Consider the following 16,598-nt stretch of genomic DNA (forward strand, 5'->3'; position numbering starts at 1 on the left):
TTTCAATATACATGTTCAGGCATGTGCCTAAAGCTGTAACCAATTTTCATCTTTTTTTTTAAAAAAAAGGAATATAGTTAATTATCCACAATTGCCTTACCTCATCTGCATCTCAACACTTAAACTATGTAGAAAATGTCCTGCAAAGGCCAGGCAATCAACAGGTGTTAAAGTTGCATAAATCCATCCTTTGAAGAAAAAAAACCAAGCAAACATATACAATTTTTTTGTTAAACATTTATTATAATCACCAATTTAACTACATTGTTCATATTTTCAATTCACTGGGAGCTCCTTTCAACTCAGGAGGATTTTGGAAACTAGTTTATCTTTGCTGAATAGGAAACACCTTTTAGACAGTCAAAGCAGGCTTACTTCCAAATCTTCCTAGGTAAGAAAGACCTAGTGCGGGAAGCAGACTTCATTCTCAAAGTTTCCATGATATATCAAATTTTTGGAGCAGAAAGGGGATGGGTGGGAAGAAGGGCAATTTAGCAAGACTGTCCTTAGATACTGATACAGAACCTAGAGGAAATTAATTGAGCATCCTGGGGCAGAGATAAACAACTGTGTATCCTCAGCTTATCAATGTTACTTAACAGGTGTTAAAGAGAAGTCAATATAGAGCCGTGATGGCGAATCTATGGCATGCATGCCCAAAGTGGCACGCAGAGCCATGTCGCCTGGCATGTGCGGCAGCGCCAATTCCTCTTCTGGGTGTCTGGCATGCCACCTTGCGCAACGATCAGCTGGCCTTCATGCATGCTGGAACTGGAACGTTTTCTGGTGTGGGCATGTGTGCTGGTCAACTGATTGTCACAAGTGCTTGCGTGCCAGTAGCCAGAAGAATAGGTGGCTGGTGTGTATGCATGTGCCAGAAATCAGAATTTCATTTCCCGGTGTGTGCATGCACGCGCAACCCCCTTTACAACTCCTCTTTCAAGTTGCAGGCCTGACACATGTGTGTGTGTGTGCATGCAGGTGCTCTCTTTTCAGCACTTGGTGCTGAAAAAAGTCACCATCACTGGTATAGAGTAACACATAGGGACCCCACAATGTAGGTTTAAGTGTTAAGATGGATTTCTCTCTTCCATCAACACCAACTAGAATCAGCCTCAAATGAAGGAGAATAACCTTCATAGGATTATGCCCCCTACACCCAACCCATATACTAATCCAGAAGGATATCATGATCCAGCAAGGTTAGGTTGGAAGCACCACCCTATCCTGAGCCTTTCAAAGGTAATAAACAACTGTAATGAATGCCATCTCAATCTCAGTCTAAAATCCTACATATCATGTGATGTCATCTCCTAGAGTTCCTCTAAAAATCCGGTAAGACTCTAGGATTTGCATACTGTCCAGATTGGTGCAATCTGTTCCAAAGTGCCATTATCTTGTCATTCCAAGCAACAATCAGTCAAATCTTGCAACAAGACCAAACCTTCCAGTAGGGTTCATAATATAACTGGGGCAAACCATTCAAATAGTCCTTCTGCCCTGTGGCAGGGTTCATATTGTATTGCCTAAGACAAAACCCAAAAACTAACATATGACTTCCTCGATATAGGTTGTGATGCATGGATCAAGTCCATGGTTGCTAAGATAGCCATGAATTCCCAACCTGTTCTCAATTCCAAGACCAAGAAAGGCAATTTCATTCAAAGAAACTGCAATGCAATAGCTATCCCATCTGATCCTCAGTGCGTAACTTCACAAATAAGGCTTAGCTCTGATTATCTGTGAGCAGCACTTGTAGTAGGCACCCAAGAATCTCAAATAATAATTGAAAATAAATGATCTGATGAAGAATAACCTAATTTGGGTATAGCTAAAGTGTACAGAGTCAAAAAACTGATACTAAACATACAATAAGAACACTTGCTTCACTTATTCCTGCTTATATTTGTACAATCTTCTGTGAGAACAGCTTTGTGCTCTAGAAACTGGAGTAACATGGGAGGAACTGACAAGAGACAGCTGCTGGGAGAAAAGGAATATGCCATGCCCTTCCCTTGTAATTTATTCTCTCCTATAGACGTTCTTTGTGAACACCTTATTCTTTGCTAGACTTATCTCAGGCTTTCCAATTGAGACATTAATGATGAAAAACATTCAGTGAGGCATTTACAAGGTGACTCAGCAAGAGTTAAATATGGAATTATCCATTCTACTACTCATATATTAGTGTTGTACATATGAATTTATGACCCTTGTAACATCTAGTCCAAGAATCTGTACCCCTACAAATATTGCTCAACTAAAATTCTTAACAGCTGAACAAATATGTCCAATGGTGAAGGATTCTGGGAAATGTAATGTCTGGAAGGTTATTTCTAATTGAGATTCGCCCTTTGAAAATCCAAATCTGGCCTACTAAAAGATGACATGGGGTGCTACTTTGTTGTTTGGAATGTAGACTCTCTACAGATACATAACTGAGTATTGCATGCTGCAGAACCAATGGATTCATATTCTAGGGCAGGGGTATTCAAACTTGAGAACTTTAAGACTTGTGGACTTCAACTCCCAGAATTCCCCAGCCAGCCGGAGTTGAAGACCACAAATCTTAAAGTTGCCAAGTTTGGACACACCTGTTCTAGGGAAATTAACTAGGGAATTATATAACTCTATATCACCTCTCATCATTTCTGATTTGTACTTCCAGGATTCAAACCAACAAACATGTTGAAAGCAAGCCTCTCATTTTTAAGTTTTAACTCCAACCGCTTCCTTACCTGATGGAATGAAGAGTGTTTGTCCTTGTTTAACTGTGCATTTGTAACATTTATCCACTTGATCAGCAAAAAACATCTCACTGTGATTTGCTGCTGACTGCCAACGCTCATAGAGGGAGATATTTGCAGAGGTTGGTTTGATGAGATAAAATATCTTTTCTCCCTGAATCAGAAAAATTGTTTTAGATTGATTCAGATTTAGTTTCTTATCTTCAAACCTTCCCTGGCCTGTCAGCCTTTGAAGAATGGAATCATGAATGGTAAGAATGACTGTGATCTTTGATCACATGAACCCAAACCCTAGAATTGTTTTTTCTCTTAACCCATTTCTCTGTAGTAGAAAAGCAAAGATTAGAGTAATCTGGAGTCCCCAACTTTGAAATATCCCCTTGTCTCCTTTTTTTCAACAACCCATTGAAAGAACAGAAAGCACATTCTTATCAGATATTCATTACACACACACACACACACACACACACACACACACACACACACACACACACACACAGAATATCCATGCTCTGCTATAGAACTATGTGATCAGGCTTGATAAATTAACACTTACAGCTTGAAAATAAATGAGTAGTTATGATTGGCCACTCCTATCCCCTTCTCTCCCTCAGGTTTGCCCCACAGAAGCCTCTCCTCTCCTCTCTCCTCTCCCTCAGGCTTGCCCCATTGATCCTCTCCTATCCCTTTATCTCCCTCAGGTTTGGCCCACAGAAGCCTCTCCTCTCGTATCTGAGGTCCTTTCTCTCCCTCAGGCTAACTCCTTAGCATTAGAGCATTTTTCAGGTGGGGAGAGGGAGTAGAATGTCTAAACTCCCAGGCTGCAGGCTGAGTGAATCATACGCTAGCCATGCACACACCCAAGTGGCAATTGGAACAGAATTCTTTTCAAGTGGGGAGGGGGAGTAGAACGTCTAACTTCTTAGCATCAGAGTGTCTTAATAGCACTTTAATAGTAAGTTTAAATTCCCCAAAAGTAGTCTGTTTTTTATTATTCAACTTCTCTGTCCACAGTCTGGAGTTTGATCCTGACATGATCAAGGTTGACTCAGGCTTCCATCCTTTCAATGTCAGTAAAATGAGGACCCAGATTGTTGGGGGCAATATGCTGACAATGTGTAAACCACACAGAGTGCTGTAAAGCACTATGGAGCAGTATCTAAGACGTTTCTAAGTGCTATTTCTATTACTATTTTATTCAAATGTATTTTTGACCCATCACAAAACATGTATACCTGCACATTAGAATTAGCCACATTTTAGATATGTAAACAATGTAAGTTATTTCTCCATGCTTCCCTCTCCTTATATTGAATAATTTTTTTGATTAGATCACTGCCAGTATTGCATGTCAACATATGCTGTGTTTTATTTTTTCTTATTTCTACCTTCAATAATTGCAAACTCCAAAGTTTAGTGTGAATTTGTTACACTATTGATTAGCTCATGATTAACTGGAATAAAGCATCTTACTTTTAAGATGTGATACCAGGCGGAGGCTCCACCAGAGTCAATATGGAAATCTGTGTAGCTGTCCTTCACACAAATCAGGCAGTATTTGGTCACTTTTGGTTTTCCCAGCAGAGCATCATCAGGCCAATAATTTTCCACCCATGAGAGCTTTTTCACTATTTCAGGAGACTCTACAAAACTGGACATTCTGTTTTAAAACAGGAAAGAAAAATTAAAGCATCTGAACTCAATTAAAGGACATTGAAAGAATTTTCTTTATTCACACTCTTGTTTCTGAGAAAATGGCAAGATCAGGAAGAGGCCTCCCTGCCAGGAATGCATTCTCCATGGAATTGTATTTGTTATTTCTGTTAAGATACTTCTCTTCTACCAGGCATTTAATTGTTGATTACCTTTTTTTAAAAACTTTAAGACACACTCCCATTCCCCGCAAAAATTGGGTGGAAATGTATGTGCGTCTTATACAGTGAATGTTGTGGCGGAGGGAGGAGGGTTGGTGCAGTGGCGGCGAATGCCACCGCCGGGGAACACTGGAGCCTTTAGTGCCAAGCAGCTGATTGGCTATTAGATTGGTCTCCCGTAATCCTGCTGATTAGCTGTTCTAGGTGGTGAGGATCATTGCAGCTACCACCTATTGCTGCCATTCGCTGCCGCTGGCAGCGATTAGCAGTGGTGATCCCAGCTGATTGGCGGTATTCTGGAGGTGAATCCAACTGCCAATCTGCTGTTTGGTAGTGAAGGCTCCAGTGTTCCCCGGCATCAGTGGCAGCTCAGCTCAGTTGATCGGTGGGGGTGCACAATGGAGTGGAGCCCTAACAAGCCACAAGTCAGGGCTGCGATAACGTGCTGAAGCTGACCAGGCTGTTTGCTGGAAGGATGCTAGCCAGATGAATACTGGATGGATGCTGGGAGGCAGAGGCAGATTTTTTTTCTTGTTTTCCTCCCCAAAAGCTAGGTGCATCTTAAGTTCCAGAGCATCTTATAGTGCAAAAAATACCGCAATTTTAACTTTAACATTCATATATATTCATGGGATTCAAAAACACTGTGCATTTGGTATTTGAATTACATTTAGGCATCTTGAGGTGAAAAGCAAGCAAGAAGTCCATTGAGTTCAAATATGGTACCATAACTCTTGAAAGAGCTTATATTGGATCTCTTGATTTACAATAGTCCAGTTATAAGTGCTGTTGATTTATTATCAAAACATTGACATACAAACAGGTTTATTTGAGAAGGTAGAATGGGAATGCGAGAGGGACAGCCCAGAATTACATTCCATTTTCTGAAACACAAAGGGAGATTCAGGAAAGTGGGATAAATGAAAAGGGGTGGATAGAATCTTATTCATTTCTACATACCAATTAGGAATCTAAATTCTGTAAGTGTAGTTGTCCTGTAGACAAACTACTATCACCTGTATAGAAGAAACAGCTAATTGGAAAGCTTGGGAAATTCACAAAGTTGTAGATTTGTAGAATTTATTTATTTTAGAAAAAAAGTTTAGAAGGGGAGTATGGCTCCATTTCACAGACGTACTTAAGAGCTATTAGCTATTAGAAATATAGAGTTACAGGGAAATGTAACAAATCGTGACAAAAAAAGAGCACTCTATAGTGGAAATTTTTATTACAGGTCTCATATTTCTTCTACTTAAATTTATTTATTTATTTTATTTATTTACATATCACATTCATAAAATGCCCATCTCACTCTCAGAGAAAACCTGGATGGCATACACTAAAACATAAAAGAATAAAAACTGTGGATAAATATTATATTAGGCAGTAATTAAATATACAGTTTCATCATCTTTTATACTTTTCAATTTGTTTTCATTTTGCATTTTTGTGCTTTGTAAATCTCCTTGAAGTGTACAATAATGGAAGGCAGTGCACAAATGTATTAAATATAAATAAATAAATAAATCTGGCAACCTTCTTTTAATACGACAATCTTTTCTAAATAAATCAGAACATAAATTAAATGAAGACTGTTTTAGCAAAGGATTTAGTATCCCAGATGCATATATAATTGAAAGAGTGAGCAAATAGCACTTTCTGAATGCTTATTTATTCAAAATGGATAGAAAACAACTTAATTAAACTGAGATGGTGATGTGAATTTACTTTTGAAATGCCTCTTTGTGTGAGGTATTAAGTATAAAATGCTCTCATTGTAAACCTATTTTATTTATTATTCTCCATGTCAAGGCAGAACTTGAGACCTTATTAAAATGCTATACTCTTTGCTGAAGAATATATTTACTAACCAGTTATTAAATCAGTAGTATATGAGGATAATGTAATGTGAGCAATTTTCTGTAATAAAAAATGCCTTTCTTTACAATAGTTTCTGAAGGCTGGGGGGAGGGATTAAATGCCTAAACTGTAATCATGCTGTTTAGGAAAAAAAATATGTTATCTGTGCAGGAAAGGGGATTACATTATTAAGACAATTAATAATAGAAATATGTGGACTTTGCAAAATAAATGATTTTGCCATCAACCTTCAGCCTTTTTGTAATCTACATTAATTATCACTGCAGTCTCTTGACAAATAAAATGAAATTCTTTCCCTAGCAATCTTTTTGTTTGGTTTGTTTGATTTTCTAACTCCTAGTCCACAAAAATTAAATTATATAGTTTGTTAAATTGTGAATACAAAATTCAAGCATGTGGAGATGCAAATTATACTAATTTGTCTGGAAAACATATTCTAATCTATAGAATAAAGTCAAACTCCGGATTCCATCATTCCACAGGCTACGGATGTTACTATTCTTAAAAATAGTCTAAATATGATGGGGAAAAAGAATATCTTTAGAATCTGTGGCTTCACATACTATCTCACCTTGTATCTGAAAACTCCAAGTTAGTTACATTCAGGACTCTTTTTCGATTTGTGCTATAATAGTAATCAACAAATTCTTTTAGTTTCATCTTGCAGTCCTTCTGTTTAGTGACATCTGTAACATCCACACTCCTTTCTGGTCCTAAAAGAAAACAACCAACCCAAGAAAATGGGACTGTAAACTTGGGTGCAAGTTATAAGGCAAAGTATCATAGAGCTTCATCTCATGAGAACATGAAAATAGACCCATGCAAAAAGTTTGCTCTTCGGGATAAAAAGAACTGCATTTGCAAAAGGATATTAAGAAAAAGGAAACCTATTTTGAAAATTGAGAAAGTGAGATGGTTCATCTGGCAACCCAAGCCTATGGTTGCTCTGTCTAACACTTTCAATTTGACGACCCCAAAAGAGTTTGAAGTCACTGGGAGCAAAAATATGTTGCTGTTGTTAGTTGCGAAGTCATGTCTGACCCATCGCAACCATATTGGACAACATTATTCCAGGCCTTCCTATCCTTTACCATCCTCTGGAGTCCATTTAAGCTCACACTGACTGCTTCAGTGACTCCATCCAGCCACCTCATTCTCTGTCGTCCCCTTCTTCTTTTGCCCTCAATCTATCCCAGCGTTAGGCTCTTCTCCAGTGAGTCCTTCCTTCTCATTAGGTGGCCAAAGTATTTGAGTTTCATCTTCAGGATCTGGCCTTCTAAAGACCAGTCAGGGGTTGAGCTCCTCTAGGATTGACTGGTTTGATCACCTTGCAGTCCAAGGGACTCTCAGGAGTCTTCTCCAGCACCATAGCTCAAAGGCGTCCATTCTTGGCGTTCAGCCTATCAGGTCCAACTTTCACAGCCTTATACATTGCAACTGGGAAAACCATAGCCTTGATTATACGCACTTTATATATGCACTACACGCACAAATATGTACCTCTTCTTAAGTCAACTGTCAGTTCCCAGGATTGTATGAGAGCTGCAGAGAGCAGCTAAGGAATCCTGGGGAAATGAACAACTTTTCTATTATGCTGGTTCAGAAATATTTTCCCAATCAATAATCATTTTCAGGACAATTTATTTTTTATTCATTTTTCTAAGTTGATGTGCAAGGGTCATTTAAAAGTGAAATGCATATGACTTTTCAAGTAAAGTATTGGTGGCATCTGCATCCATCCCATCTTCTCAATAAATGTTGTAAAAACATATGTTGATTATAAAATTTGTCTATTTATCTAAATCAATATTTCGCAAACACTCTGGTCAACCTCCCTTAGAAAAGTCCAGATACCATCCAGGGGAAGTCTAAATAATCTTTTAGTCACATTGTTAAAATAAATCCACCAAAGTTTCACTGAGCTGTTTCCATTGTTCATCTGTGTTCATTTTGGTGCTTGGCTTTTTAAGGAAGGTGTATACATCAAGATTACACTAAATGGAGGTGCTATGAGAAAAAGTTTCTAAATCTGGAATCTTTAATCAGCCTCTCATCAATGCTACTAATGATGATGTTGCCTAGTTTGGATAATGAAACATCTGCAAGAGCAGGCTCAGAGAGCACAAAGACCCCCTCAATAATAGAGCCATTGGCTAAAAGCGTTGCTTTGTTCTCTTGTTTATGATGACCCTCTTCCTCATAACAGGATTACTTCAGTCGATAGACAGTGAAGTGGATCCTACATATTGAATGTTGACGTCAACGTCTAAAGCGTTTCCATGACTACTATCAACTTGAGGGGGGGGGGAAATGCCATGCATACTTTTGGCCAGAGTAAAAGTCTCATATTTCTGTACTGGGATGTGAATGCGCATGTCCAGAACCCTGCCATAACATCCTGTTGGAGAATGTGATTAATGACCTCAACCAGAGGGGAGGGGACACAGGGGTAAAATTCTGATGCCACTAAATGGGATTTAGTTTCAGCTCCACAGACGTCCATGCCAAAATGTTAGTCCTAATAAATGAATGGGGTTTTTTTAACCTTGTCTCGAGGCTCGTAAATTAATTAGGCCAACTCTTGGAAACTTCACAGAGAGCCAAAACTGACTTTTAAAAATCTATTAAGATTTCCAGGTTTGCTGAATCCCGGGCTCTCCAAGCACTCCCCCAATATTTGGGGTGCTTGGAGGGAAAAATCAGGCAACAGGAGGCTGGAGAAAAAGACTGATTACAGCTGTAGGTATGCGGCAATGCCAAGCAGCGATGTCTTCCCCAGCAGAAAAAGCAAGTAAAGATAAGTACTTTTGGAAATCAACCCCTAAAGCAGCTGAGCTGGGATTCCCTTGCCCTGGTCCCCAGATACAGGGAAGAGTCTTAAGCAAGCTGGCAAGGATGGACTGGAAGTGGGACTGGAAACATGCCAGGCTCCCAAAGCCCCAGATGGAATCCCTAGGGAGTGCAAAAGAGCAACAGAGGGAGGATCTTGACCAAGCCACCCTTGCTAATGAGGGGCCATCATGCCGCCCAAAAGAGAGGGGAGGGACATCTGATCCTGTTGAGGGGAGGAGATGCAGACTGGAGTGCAGCCCCGCTCTCCCTCCTGATAGAAGGTGAAGGAGCCCAAAATGGCAACCAATGTCTCTCCTATGCAGCAGGCAAGCTGCCAAGAGCAGGCAACTCCCTCCCTCTCTCCAAACTAGGGGTGAAGAAGATGACCAGACATATCAGGCGCAAGCATACAGAGGCCAACAGGAGGTTGGAGGAGTAGGGCTGAATGACCCACCCCAATTCAGGGGAAAGTTTGACGGAGACTCAGATCAGCTAGCCCTATTCCTTGACTCAGCTGATATCCACCTAGAACGCTATGGGCACCTCTACCCATCCCCCAGAACCATGGTGAATGCCATCGCAGAGGGTATAGAGGGAGAAGCAAGGGAATGGCTAGCAACCCTCCACAGAAGTATTCAGCGAGGCCAAGTGCGATGTTCTACCTCCCCACCGGGAGACAGACTGCACCATCGAAATCATCCCCGGGCAAAACTACCCAAGCCCAAACTGTACGCCACACCCTGGGAAATAGCAATAGCAGTTAGACTTATATACCGCTTCATAGGGCTTTTAGCCCTCTCTAAGCGGTTTACAGAGTCAGCATATTGCCCCCACAGTCTGGGTCCTCATTTCACCCACCTCGGAAGGATGGAAGGCTGAGTCAATCTTGAGCCGGTGAGATTAGAACCGCTGAACTGCAGATAACAGTCAGCTGAAATGGCCTGCAGTACTGCACCCTAACTGCAAGAGATGTGCAAATACATAGACAAAAACCTAGCAAGAGGGTTCATTGAGCCAGTCAAGCCATGGGTTGCAGCACCAGTCCTCTTCAAAGGAAAAAAAAAAGATGGAACTATGAGGTTGTATGTGGACTTTCGAGGAATAAATGGGGTGTGCGTACACAACGTATACCCCTTTCCCCCTCATGAAGGAAATGCTATCTCATCTGGCTAAGGGAAAAGTCTTCACCAAACTAGACCTCAGAGAAGCATACTATCAGAGAGGGAGACGAGTGGAAAACAGTGTTCAACTGCCCCCTAGGGAGCTTTCAATTCAAAGTGATGCCTTTTGGACTGCAGGGGGCCCTAGCAGTATTCATGCAGTTAATAAACGAGGTGTTGCACGAGCACCACTACAAGGGGGTCCTCGTCTACCTAGATGACATCCTTATCTACACTGAAACCATGGATGACCATGTACTGGTCCGCCAAGTACTGAAAAAACTTCTGGCAGCCAACCTGTATGTATCAAAATGCGAACTCCACCGTGCACAGTTAGACTACCTAGGTTACCGAGTGTCAAATGAGGGAATAGAGATTGACCCAGCCAAAGTACAAGCCGTCTTAGGCTGGCAACCTCCTCGCTCCCGCAGACAATTACAAAGTTTCCTAGGTTTCGCAAACTTCTACAGGCAATTCATTCCCTCCTTTGTGAAAATTGCCAAACCCCTAACAGATCTCCTGAACACAGGGAGCCTAGGAACGAAACCCCATCTGGGACAACCCCTACCATGGGACCTAACCTGCCAAGAGGCGTTCGAAACACTAAAAGAAATGTTTGCAAAGGAACCAGGGCTGAAGCATCCTGACCCCGAGCAACCTTTCGTGATCCAGGCAGACGCCAGCGACATGGCAGTGGGAGCAGTGCTAGTCCAAAGAAACAACCAAGAAAACTTACAACCCTGCACCTACACCTCCCGCAAGCTCACAGACCTGAGAAACAATGGGCTGTGTGGGAAAAGGAGGCTTTCGCAGTGAGATGGGCACTGATAACCTGGAGACACCTGTTGGAAGGGGGCCAGAAACCATTTGAAGCCTGGACCGACCACAAAAATCTAGAGGCACTTAGGACACCACGGAAGCTATTAGCCAAACAAGTCTGATGGGCTCTATACTTCAACAGTTTTGATTTTGTTTTAAAGCACATTCCAGGGGGGAGGAACTTTCTAGCTGACACCCTCTCCTGCATGCATCAGTACAAATGCGAATGGAAGCACGTAGTGGATGCCATCATTCCCTCTACCCAAACCACTGCTCAAGTGACCACCAGACGGCAACACCGTGACCGGCAAAACCAACTTGCAAGCAACCTAACCACGAGGCTCAAAACTGAACTGCTAGGAGACCCCTGGTTCCAAAACAACCAACACATCTTGACAAAGAGAGATGACCTTGCATAGAAGGGGACAAAACTCTATGTACCAGAATCCCTACATACCCTAATTCTCCAGAAGAGTCATGATGCCAAACCAACAGGCCACTTTGGGTTCCTAAAGACTTTACACTTAGCTCGGAGGCAATTCTGGTGGCCTGGCATGAAGAAAGATGTAGATAGTTACATGAAAAGTTGTTCCATCTGCACCACAATGAAGAGACAACCAGGAAAACCCCTGGACTACTGGAAACAGTAGCAGAGCCAACAAGGCCGGGGGAAGAGATTGCAATGGACTTTATAGTAGAGTTGCCAAAAAGTGGAGGAAACACGTAATAGATCTGTTCTCCAAACAGGCACACTTCATACCCTGTAGCAGACTACCCTCGGCTCACAAGCTGGCTAAACTGTTCGTGTAGCATATCTACCAACTGCATGGAGTACCTAGAAGAATTATCTCAGACAGAGGAGTCCAGTTCACGGCTAAGTTCTGGAGGGAGTTCCTGCGGTCCATTGGATCATCTCAGGGTCTTAGTTCAGCTTTTCATCCGAGCACCAATGGGCATCAGAGAGACTGAACACCATTGTGGAGCAGTACCTGAGGTACTACATGAACTATCAGCAGTCCAATTGGGCAGACCTTTTATCTTTTGCTGAGGTGGCGTAAAATAATGCTGTTCACAGTAGCACAGGACTCACACCATTCAAAATAGTGAGCGGTATGGACTTCGTCCCAATGCCTGAGTATCCAAGGGATCCCCACTTCTCAGTCAGCTTGGCTGACTGGATGTCAATGCTGAAAGTGACCTGGGAAAATGTCAAAAAGGCACTGGCTAAAGCGGCACAAACCTATAAGAAACAGGCAGACAAACACCGAGCTCCGCAACGGTCATTCCGGGTGGGAGAAAAGGTTTACCTCTCCACAAAATATTTGAGATTGAAACTGCCTAGCAAGAAACTGGGGCCAAAGTTTATGGGACCATTCCCCATAGTAAAGATCATCAACCCAGTCACAGTGCAATTCAAACTGCCTCAATTGTTGGGGAAGATACACCCAGCATTTCATAGCAGCCTCTTAAAACCCGTGATTGGATCCACTCTGAGACCACTACCCCGGGAGACCCCGGGCCCTATGGTCATAGGGGGCAAAACCCATTATGAAGTTCAGCGTATCCTTGATTCAAGGTGGCACAGGAGACAACTCCAATACTTAATCAAGTGGAAGGGCTGCCCCTTATCAGAGGCATCTTGGGTAAAAAGTAGAAATATCCAGGCTGATCACTTTATAGCAAAATTCCATGCAGAAAATCCAAGGAAGCCTGGGGGAGGGACACATCCCTAAGTTATACACCTGTACTCAAATTGCTTTGTTTTACACAGGTTGCTTTCAGGAAGTGAGGGGAGCCGGATGTCAATGTCTAAAGTGTTTCCATGACTACTATCAACTTGAGGAGGGGGGGGGGAATGCCATGCATACTTTTGGCCAGAATAAAAGTCTCATATTTCTGTACTGGGATGCGAATACGCATGTCCAGAACCCTGCCATAACGTCCTGTTGGAGAATGACCTCAACCAGAGGAGAGGTGACACAAGGGTAAAGTTCAGATGTCATTAAGTGGGATTTAGTTTCAGCTCCACAGAAGTCCGTGCCAAGATGCTAGTCCTAATAAATGAATGGTTTTTTTGAACCTTCTCTTGAGGCCCGTACATTAATTACACCAACTCTTGGAAACTTCACAGTTAAATTTATTTGATCAGTTATTCTTCTGTTTTTACACTATTTTTTCTCTCTTTTTTTTGTTTCCTAGGGTTGAATGTATGATTTTAGAATAGAATAACATAGGTGGAGGGGACTTTGGAGGTCTTCTAGTCCAACCCCCTGCTTAGGCAGGAAACGCTATACTACTTCAGACAAATGGTTATCCAATCTATTCTTAAAAGCTCCCAGTGTTGGAGCATTTACAACTTTGTTATATTTAATTTTGCTTGTTTCTTCTTCTGTTTTCTATTTTACTTTTTATGATAAAACAATAAAATAACATTATTTAAAAAGAAGTGGACAACAGAGATTAAAAACATTAAAAGTAATGCAGCAAAATCTGCCAAGAACAGGTGATGGATTAGCAAACATGATATTCCAACCAAGGTACAAATGAGATGAGACCTGCTATAAAATTATAGTTGAAATGTTTAAGCATACACTATAATAATAACTTTACAAAGGAGCAATTGGAAATTCGAAACAGTGTAATAATGCAAACCTCCCAATCAGATAGCTTTCAGACTACAGATCCTATGAACCCTGCGAACAGCATGCTACTAACCCTTTGATATAATGGTGGGTTCCGGATCCCGTTGCAATTGGTAAAGTGCAACAGGGCCCAGCGTCCACCACATGAATGTGCGCAGTGTGCACATGCGTCCTTACCTCTTGCGATGCCTCTGCGAGCCTCCGCGATGCTCCAGCTGGTCGGCGGAGGGTCACGCAGGTTCCGTACGCACCATGCGTGTGTGCGGAAGCGCTGAAGAGCTCAAATACAGGGAAGGAGGACAGATGGGGATGGGCCCTCTGGAGGACTGTACTGGAATGCTACGCGGTACTCCCAGCAGGCACCAGTATGCCCGTACCAGGGTGTACCTCCTGCAACCCACCACTGCTTTGATAGGAAATTACTCAAATTGAAAGCTCCAGAGATTATTCATATTCACAGTAAAACACCAACAACAATACATACCAACATAGTTTTCAACATCACTAACATAAAACGTTGGTGCCGGTACTGATAAGCCCAAGCCATCCTTCTTCGGAATAAGAACAGGCTCTGTGAATCCATTTTCTTCCAAATATTCAATTGTTAGCTGGCTTCCAGTCACTTTTATTACCACATCTTCGGCACTACAAATTCAAAACAAAATAAAATTTGCAGTCCAATTATACAATAAATTCACACCAAAGTCAGTGTTTTCTTTTGCTTTAAGACTGAAACTCCTGCTTTCTGTATTGACCCCACTGGCTTTATTTAATCAGACACCCACATAGTTGTGAAGAACCTCAAAATAATATCTTTTCTTTCTTTTATATGCAAGCTAATCCCTGAATTTATTGTTTCCTGATTTGAAATGCAGGCTCTTTCAGGTCATAAGGTTTGATTGTATTTTAAATAATTCATCATTTTCCGAGAAATTGTTTTCTGGTTCAGGATTGTTAATGGAATTTATGAGCAAATGCAAATTAATGGAGCTTTGGAACATATAATTTTCCAAAGTGTTAACTGCCCTGAAATTATATGTTCTAGGAATCCTTAAGCTTAGGATGTCCTCATGGTCCCATTATGTTCCCAATAACGTATTTAAGGACACAACATCCAAAATGTTATCCAAATATCACCATAAACAAAAAGAAAAAGCATACTTTTAAACTTTCATAGAAAATTAGTTGTTTTCTTAAAAAAAAATTGTGCTACTCAGTTGAAATTTTAGTTTAGTTGCAATGTCTTGTAACAGTCAATCTTGTTTGATCTTCAAAAAGCTAACTGGAGTTAAATCTGCTTAGTGCGTGGAGGAACAAACAGGAATTCCCAGGGCTATAGAGTCAAAATCTAAAAAGCATTTAAACAAAAGTTAAAAGAAATTAAATCTAGGAAAATATTAGCAGTCATAGATATTCCAGGTGGATTATTCATATATAATTTGATCCTATATTCAGATTTAGAACTTTTGAACTAACTGAAATCTGTTAATATCAATGAAGCACAAACTTACTTTCTCTATATCAGAGCTTGGCAAGCAGTTTGAAAAATGAATTGTACTACATACAATGGAATATAATATTAATATCTGGATAAGCCTTATCAGTTCTACAATACTTTATTCAAAATAGAGTAAAATAAATTCATCAGTAAATTCCATATCCATAATTTTTGTTATGGCCAAAGTTCTTTAGGCTTGTATCACCGCACTAGGAAAACTAATTAACAGAGGGTAGCCCTGTGTTCAATCAGCCCATGACAGAGTTGGCCTATTATTTGAAGCCTTTAACATTAATACTTATTTTTTAAATAGACTAGCAGAGTTGCAAGGAACCTTGGAGGTCTTCTAGTCTAACCCCCTGCTCAGGTAGGAAGCCCTATACCATTTCGGACAAATGGTTGTTCAATATCTTCTTTAAAACTTCCAATGTTGGTAGATTCACAATTTATGGAGGCACATTATTCCACTAATTAATTGTTTTAACTGTCAGGAAAATTCTTCTTAGTTCTAGTTTTCCTTGATTAGTTCCCATCCATTGCTGAATATTCTCCCTATGCATTTTTTCTTCCTTGAAAATATCTTGGGAGCTAAACATTGGCTTCCTTTTTATTTCCCCTTTCTTGGGGACCCTCAAGAACATCTCAGAGAAAGAAACAGATGTATTATATTCAGATTCCACCATGAGATCACACAAGCAGCACGGTCCTTAGAAAGAAAAAGAAAAAGAAAAGAGGGATGGTAATATACTTTCCCCAAAGCCCAGGGGAACTGCATTTCTGACTGCATTTCTTGACATAGAACATTTTTCAAACTGAATCACATGTTTTATTCTTGATCCATAGCAGGGATGAAATTTAGCAGATTCCGGTAGCGGAAATTTTGAATAGTTCAAAAACCCGACAAATATCACCTCTGGCTGGTACCAGAGTGGGGAGGGAATGGGAATTTTGCAGTATCCTTCCCCTGCCATGCCCACCAAGCAAAAAATGAATTTCATCACTGATCTATAAGCATCCTAAACATTTAGGGACACAATCTCTTGATCATTAAGATCAAGAGATCTTCATGATCTCGTCCTCAGACCACTTCTATAGCACAGTTTGAGTGAGACCCATTTCTACACTTGTGGTTTTTAATCCCTCCA

General features: G+C 40.9%; 1 protein-coding gene across 1 annotated transcript in view; it reads right to left on the reverse strand.

Annotated features, from left to right (window-relative positions):
- The window catches only part of PHF2 (PHD finger protein 2), a 145,186-nt gene that overhangs the window by 40,597 nt on the left and 87,991 nt on the right, over window positions 1-16,598 (reverse strand). Inside the window, exons 4-8 of the mRNA XM_032209585.1 lie at window positions 14,440-14,600; window positions 7,074-7,215; window positions 4,221-4,407; window positions 2,739-2,901; window positions 101-188 (exon numbers count right to left, since the gene is read on the reverse strand). Of these exons, the coding sequence (XP_032065476.1) occupies window positions 101-188; window positions 2,739-2,901; window positions 4,221-4,407; window positions 7,074-7,215; window positions 14,440-14,600 (741 nt within the window). The remainder of the gene's footprint in view (window positions 1-100; window positions 189-2,738; window positions 2,902-4,220; window positions 4,408-7,073; window positions 7,216-14,439; window positions 14,601-16,598) is intronic.

Source organism: Thamnophis elegans, chromosome 2 (assembly GCF_009769535.1).
Source record: "Thamnophis elegans isolate rThaEle1 chromosome 2, rThaEle1.pri, whole genome shotgun sequence".
Taxonomy (NCBI): Eukaryota; Metazoa; Chordata; class Lepidosauria; order Squamata; family Colubridae; genus Thamnophis; species Thamnophis elegans.